General features: G+C 44.7%; 1 protein-coding gene across 1 annotated transcript in view; it reads left to right on the forward strand.

Annotated features, from left to right (window-relative positions):
* Hsd17b2 (hydroxysteroid 17-beta dehydrogenase 2) overlaps positions 1 to 1,809 on the forward strand; it is a 59,588-nt gene extending 57,779 nt beyond the window's left edge. The window contains exon 5 of the mRNA XM_034522656.2: positions 1,385 to 1,809. Coding sequence (XP_034378547.1) covers positions 1,385 to 1,725 — 341 coding nt within the window. The 3' untranslated portion in view covers positions 1,726 to 1,809. The remainder of the gene's footprint in view (positions 1 to 1,384) is intronic.
* The last annotated feature ends 6,153 nt before the right edge of the window (positions 1,810 to 7,962 follow it).

Genomic DNA, 7,962 nt, shown 5'->3' on the forward strand with positions numbered 1-7,962 from the left:
AACATGTATTGAAATTATATTAAAAACATATTTAATGTTTAAAATTACACACAGAAGACATTTTAAGCTGCACACTCAATTTTCAATACAGAAGTAGGGACTGTTTGTATATGTAATAAGTTATATGTGCATGCTGTGTGCATGTATTTACATATTTATGCACACAGAATAGATCATATAGTAGCTGCTACATTGTAGACATTGTTTTACACATGTAATTACCATCAGGAGACATGTGCTAGAATGCTCCAATCAGCCATGTCTGTTAGAGCTGCAAACAAAAAAGCAAAACAAAGTTTCATTGGAATATATTTTATCTAGAAGTTTTGACAACATTTTTGCAATGTAAAGCTATACAAATAAAAAGAATAGGCATTTCACATGTGCATGCATCACACATACACACACACACATATACACATTACACACACACATACACCACACACATACTACACAGAGACACACACACACACACACACACACAATGTTGAGCAAAGAAGCTAACACCAGAGAGTTAAGTGCTCAAAATAGGCAGAATGAGCTTGCCCTTAGCGAGGACAGTGGCACTTGAGAAGGGTCTAAGAGGTGACCTTGAAGAGAGCACTGCTCTCGATTTGGACTGGTTGCTCAGTAGCTAGGCTATCCAGTTTGTGGAACATTCCAAGTATCCACCTTTATCCATATTTAAGTTCAGAAGATTTATCTGATGTGTGCATATGTGTGCCTGAGTGTTTGCACATGCACCCACATAGGTCTATGCCTATGGAGATCAGGAGAGGGTGTCAGATGCCCTGAAGATGGAGTTACAGGCAGTTGTGAGTCACCTCGTGTGTGTGCTGGGAACCAAAGGTCACCTGCAGAAGCAGGAAGTGTTCTCACTCACTGGGTCATTTCTCCAGTGTCACGTGCAGGTTTGGAAATGCTAACCAGTGATATTATGAAGCTCTCACTGTAAATGAAATGCACAGAGCTGACATTAGATGGCTCAGTAGTGTGCACTTCTCAGGTGAGCACACTCTCCCTTGATGTCAGCATTCATTAGTTGCTTGTAGTTCTTTACATAGGTCTGGGGCCCCGTGGGCTTTCCCCCTCGACTCTGGCATGTCTAAGTGGTCATCCATGAAAACATACGTATGTGTAGCATTATACGGATCCTGTAAAAAGAGGCTATAAATCTGAAAAAGTTCAAGGAGAGATATATGGGAGGACTTCAATGGAGGAGAGGGGGAAAGGGAAGTGATAGAACTATATTATTATCTCAAAAAATAATAGAAAATTAGCCTTTTAAAAAGGCCTTCACAAGCACCCATCTTTCCCAGCAGAAGCTGGTTCATGATCACCTGCCTCCCCAAAATCAGAACCTTCCTTTCTTCCTGTGTTCCAGACATCACAGGCTCACGGGACAATTGGGATAAACTGGAGAAGGAAATCCTGGACCACTTTTCCAAAGAGATTCAGGAGAACTACGGCCAGGACTATGTTCGTACACAGAAGTCCACGCTCCAGATCATGAAAGAGCTCTCCAACCCAGACATCACCCCTGTGCTGCGGGATATCCAGCATGCCATTTCTGCCAGGAACCCCTCTTCCTGTTATTTCCCAGGGAGAATGACTTACCTGTGGGTCTGCTTCGCAGCCTATTCCCCGACCAGCTTGTTGGACTATATTATGAAAAAATATTTTCATTCAAAAGTCATGCCGAAAGCTCTAAAGACAGCGAGTTAGAAGAAGGCCCTGGTGGGGTAGGAAATGTCACATTCTTAGGATGAAAGGGAAACCTCTTATTAATAAAACTAACTTTCTACCTCAGATCCTTATTTTGAAACATATTGGTTCCCTTGTGACTTAGTGGGAAGAGGACTGGAGGATAGCAGGGAGCACTATGGAGAATGTCACTGAGACTTTTGTACCACCAGAGGCACCTATTAGAGACAGGCTTTCCTCTCAGATGCTGTACACTCAGATCTAGATCACTTCAGGACAAACCAAGCCCCAGGAAGTTTTCCCTTTCCCAGAATAAATATACATTTGTATATATGTGTGTGTATGTATACATATATATGTATATATGCATACATATGTCTGTATATACATATATATGTGTGTGTTTACATCATACTGAATTCTGTTAAGTATACACTTAGCATTATGTCTCAACAAATCAAAGCAATCTACCCAAATAGATCATTTCTTCTTGCTCAAAGCTACTCCAGTCCTTAGCAAATGTAATCTTTCTGGTACTAGCTGGTTTCGCCATGGGCCGCTGGTCAGGGTGGGTGGTGACTTAAAGTTGGGGTTGCAGTGGCAGTTCACTTTTATTTATTTTTACTTTGAGATAGGTCTCGTGCATGTAGCCCTTGCTGGCCTCAGAAACCACTATGTAGCCAAGAAGCCAAAAATGGCTTCAAACTCAACTTTCTGCCAGTACCTCCCACATGTAGTCACCATGCCCTGCTTGAAATTGTGTGTGTGTGTGTGTGTGTGTGTGTGTGTGTGTGTAAGAGAAAGAGAGAGAGAGAGAGAGAGAGAGAGAGAGAGAAGGAATGAGAGAGACAGAGAGGAGAGACAGAGACAGAGAGACAGAGCATGTGTGTACGCAGGTGCATGGTTGCCAGAAAAACATATCCAGTGTCCCACTGTAACACTCTCTGCCTTTTTCCCTTGAGGGAGGTCTCTCTGCCAACCTGGAGCTTGAAGTCACTGCAGCTTTTTTCATGTGGACTCTAGGACCTGAACCCAGGTCCCCACACTTGTGCAGAGATCACTGTCGCCCACGGAGGTATCTCTTCAGCTCCTGCCATCTAGCGGAATAGAACAATGGGGAAGTTTGTGCCTAGGCTTGCCCCTACTTTCCATGGCAGAGCTCTCTGCAACACGTGTTGCTGCTTGACATTTTACTCGTCGGAAAACCTGCTTTCCTGCCCATCTCTGTTACTGTGTCGCTCTGCGCTTCATCATTCTACTGTGGTCAGAGCATCCTCATCAGGAGGAAGTGCTGTCGAGAGAAGCCACTTCTGCTTATCCAAAGCAAGCAAATTCGTACTGGGTATAAACGTTTAGCATCCAAGAGCAGCGACTCCATGGGGTCTTCAGAATCCTCTCCTAACCAAGCCTTCTTGCTATTCTGGCATGTCTTCAGTAACTTCCCCAGGGACTCTCAGATAGATCAGTCATCCACTGGGACTTGGAGTCAACCTCTTGTATCTCCTTTCTGTGCTTCCCTGACCTCTTTGCTTGAATCACAAACATTCTCGAGATCTAAAATGATGACTCCTTTCGAGAAAGTTCCAGGGAACCCCCATTTATAGCAGTTGTAGCCTAGAGAGATGTAGTCTTATTTTGAGATAGAGTCTTGTTATGTTATCCAGACTGGTTTTCAGTTCCCAAGCTCATGTGATCCTCTTGCCTCAGACTGCCGAGTAGCTGGGACTATGGCTAGCAACCGCTGCGGCTTCTCCTAAAATGTATTCATTAACCGACAACTCCCATATCAAAATTACTCAGAATTACTCTTTAATCTAGGAACTGCAGGATGCATGGTGTGTTGGCATCAAAACAACTTAATCTCTTTGCATAACTGTACGGGCCTGTAAGGTGACCAGACACAAGTCAGTCAGCAGTAACATCTTGGGAAAAAAAAAAAAAAAGATCTCTATTCACCATAGACAAAAAAAAAAATTTTTTTTTTCTGATTCCCACAGTAGACCTTCAAATTTCAGCTTAGTCACTCAAGGTCTGGACTTTGCGACCAGAGCTGACTGGATATCAGTACAAACGGCACTGTGTCTAACGTGCTTATGTTCTCTGTCCTGGACCATCCGGTGGCTTATTTATCATGTTTCAAAGTGTAGAGACAACTGAAGGGAGAATTTGAGCTACTTCTTGGGAAGACCAGCAAGCTGCTCATGGCTTTGTGACCTGTTCTTTCCAGAATCCCTCTGAGTGGGATGCAGCTACGGGGGAATTCCCTGGGAGATTGACAGATTTTCCTTTAGTTACAGTTTTTGTTCCTCCACTTCTTTTAATAACAGGTTGTGTCATTGCTGGGCGTAACTAACCTCTCTCTTTGGCACACTACTCTAAGCTCTCCTTCCTGGTGGCCTGAGGTGAGCGACTTCCATACAGAGAAAGCTCTAAGTTGAAACATTCTAGGACATTCTAGGTTTTGACCTGGATATGGTTTTTTGTTGTTGTTGTGTTTTTTTGTTTTGTTTGTTTCACTAATGTTTAAATGCTTGGCCAAAAAAAAAATTCATTGATGAGCTTATGATGTAATAATCTTGAATCTTGAATACCTGTAGTGAAAAGAAAAATGATCATGACAAGAAAGTAAAAGGCATAGCCAGTAAATGCACACACACACATACACACACACCCCATACACCTATGACAACAGAGGTATAGGGCTGCCCTGTATCATCTTAACCTCCCTGTTTGAAGGTCATGACCTTGGTGTGAGATGGATGGATCCTGCCTTCACATCCATTGTGTTTGTTTGTGTCTTTTTCCTGGGAATTGAGACAAGTGATATTGAGATACACCAATGGCTAATGATTGTTGAGTCCTGTTATTTTGATGTTGCTGGTGGTGGTGGTGTGTAGTGATCTCCCCCCCCCCCCGAAAAAAAAAACCAGACAGGAGTTGATCTGATGCAACTTACAGCAGGGCCTTTATTCTATTCAAGTTAGCTTGCCCCCCACCCCCAACGTACCACCATCAGGCAGGATGGTCTTGGTGGAGGTGGAGCCCCGAATATCTATTGGGGGCAAAGCTTTATAGTAAGCAGCAAACAGGAGTACGTGTGCAAGCATCTAACTGGAAAGTTACTGTGGCCTTTAACATAATTGGCTGGTGCTGGGAGTCATATCATGAACTTTTAATTTCTGTTTCCCTCTGCATTGGTGGTTGTTAGGCAAGGGGTGCAGGTCTGCTGGGGGAATAACCTGGAGACACTGGTCTTGTTGAGGGTGAAACTTGGAAATGCTGGTCTTGTTGGGGATTAGCCTAGAGACTGGAGCTAGGCTCCGGTTTTGTTGGGGGGTGGGGGGGAGCAACTTAGAAACTAATGCTAGGTACCAGCCTGTTAGTTTACCTGAGTTCAAACTTAGGTCAGGTTCTCTAAAATGGAGTCTGAACTTACAAGATTTGGCCTCTCAGAATCTCCCACTCGGTCTCTCCTCTCTCTCTCTCTCTCTCTCTCTCTCTCTCTCTCTCTCTCTCTCACCTCTCTCTCTCTCTCTCTCTCTCCTCTCTCTCTCTCTCTCTCTCTCTCTCTCTCTCTCTCTCTCTCTCTCTCTCTCTCTCTCTGTTTATTTTGCAGTTCTAAGGATTAAGCTCAGGGACCCGCATGTGCTAGACAAGCATCCGTACCACCGAGCAGCATCCTTCCTTATCCCTGTGCTAGCAATTCTGCCCAGCAATTCAACTGCATTCAGCGATTCTTTCCTTACAGCTGTCACTTGGAGTAGTTGTCGTTATCAGCTCCACATTTAGATAAGACGTAGGGTGTAGAAAGCTAATTTACCCAAAGTCTTATGTGTACTGTGTAGTACAATTCAGCTGCTGAGATATTTAGTCTGTGTCAGATTATAAAGGGATTTACAGTGGGCTGCTTAACTTCTCTGTGGAGCCAGCCTCCTAGGGTTGGCACAGTTCTGACATGGATGAGTTATGAGGGCCAGAGGATGTTACCTGGTTTTTGTTTTGTTTTGTTTTTTTTGCTCAGCACGTATCTGTGAAGTTGTGTGTGTGTGTGTGTGTGTGTGTGTGTGTGTGAATGCACACACTTGTGTGATCATTAATGGTGCTTCTCCCGTGGCACAATTATAATGTCAAATAACTTAAGGCTATCTAAGTACTTAGAACTTGCTTGAGATAATAGAATGTATCATCAAGTAGTAGTATATACATCAAGCCCCTGACACATAGACACAAAATAACCTCTGGTTATTATCATTCCGTATAGCTAGTTACCAGAGGGCTATAAAAAGTTGCTGACCTGTGGAGAAGGTTCCAGACTTCTTTGGACTGGTTTTTGTTGGGGGGGGCAGTACCTTATTTCCTTCTAAGATGCTGGTGGGGTTCCCACAGGGTCACTAAGCTTTCTCTGTCTTTGAAAGGCGACATGCTTGCTCACTCTTTCTCACTAGTGGGCAAGCAGGCAGTCCCAGCAGACCCAACAGACAAGTGATAACACACAGGCACCCCTACCTACAAGGATGACTACATAGCACACGGGAAGCCTGGGATGAGCTACAGCTTTCAAGCCTCCATAGGTCCCACACTCAGGCCTTCCTTTTCTCTGGCCTGAAGACCTGAGAGGGGGGAGCTATGGCTTCTACACCCCTCGCTTCAACAGTCAGGGGACTTTCAGAAAATGCTAAAACCTTGTACAAACACACAGTACGCACACATGGATGTGCTATTTGAACTCACAGATGAAAGAGCCAGGGGGATGACGGGGTGGGCTCAGAGGGGACAGGAGCAATTGGCATGCAAGCTATAATGCTCGTCAATAAAAAGAATGCTAGGACTGGGCTGCTAAGCTAAAGGCTGCAGAATTACTCATGGTCACAGGGAACATCACTGATGATCTTTGAGGCTGTAGTCTCTGTTTCTACTAGAAATCCCTTGTACCCGCTGCGTTAAAAAACAACTGTGCTCTCTGTTTTCTCCAAATCAATGTCTCCCTTGACAGAGCTGGGCCATTTGTAAGTTGTAATGTGCGAAAAGCCATGGTCCTTTCATGGATTTTTTTTTTAAGACATGGTCAGAGCATGCTGAAATACCACAACACACACACACACACACACACACACACACACACACACACACACTCACCTTTGTTCCAACTTCTGGATGATCGTTTTTTGTAATGACAGTTATTAAGGTTGGGGCTACTGAGCAAATTCTTCCACCAAGTGGACAAGAAGGATCTAAACTCTGTCTCACCCTCCAACTCCACATAGCTTCTTCTGGTTGATGAGAACCCGTGTAGGAAACGTAACTAATCTGCCCTCTGGCCCTTGGCAACAGCAGTGAGGTAGTTAGGAGTACCAGGCAGCTTCTCCCATGACACAGTTCCACCGACTCATTCAAGGCGCCCTCCAGCTGAGCCACGAGGAAACGCTGAAGAATCATGACCTCTCAGTGAAGAAAGAAGGCCAAAGGGAAGTGTCCACGGTTCCATCACAGATGGATGCCACTTGCTTTCCCGAGTCCGGATTTCAGAGGGCTCAGAGCTCTCTACCTCATGTGATGGGTTGTTAAGCACAGCAGGTGTAGATGATTCCATGTTAAGTGGATGAGGCACTGGGAAGGGGGTGGGATGGCTTCTTAGCCAAGCCAGCTGTCAGCGATCTACAGAGTCTGAACGGTCTGTCACACTGTCACTAAATAAGTTATAGCCTAGAGAAATGGGAAAATTTAAAAAGTCAGGAGGAGAAGAACCATCTCTTCCCTCATCCTAAGCATCTGCTGACACACTGTGCAATAGGTTTCATTACAGTGTACGGGGCAGCTGTCAGGAAGTCTCTTTCCCAGAAGGCCTCTGGGCACTACACGTATAACACATTTCCCATATAGACGAGGCCATCTGCAGGAAGGGAGGAACGGCTGCTGGGTGCCAATGCCCTCCATGGAAACGTTCTTCCTCATAGTTACCCAGTGTTCAAGTTGTCAAGATTTCTTGTTTGGAAATTACACTCGACATTCATATTTCCTTAGAAAATTGGGAGGAAGATGGCTCATTAGTGTTTCGAATAATCTAAAAGAACAGTAATTCTGTCCCATCACAGGCCTTTCTTTTTTGTCCTTGGTGAAATGATGAAAAGGGACACGACGTTCCCCTTCTGGGGACAGCTGTGAATGGAGAGTCAAAGAGAACTGTGAGGAGACAGAGGGTCTATGTGAGGTTGTTTAGGCACGGCATTGTGCTGTGTGGCGGGGGAGAGGGACGGGGGC

This window comes from Arvicanthis niloticus, chromosome 18, assembly GCF_011762505.2.
Source record: "Arvicanthis niloticus isolate mArvNil1 chromosome 18, mArvNil1.pat.X, whole genome shotgun sequence".
Lineage (NCBI taxonomy): Eukaryota > Metazoa > Chordata > Mammalia > Rodentia > Muridae > Arvicanthis > Arvicanthis niloticus.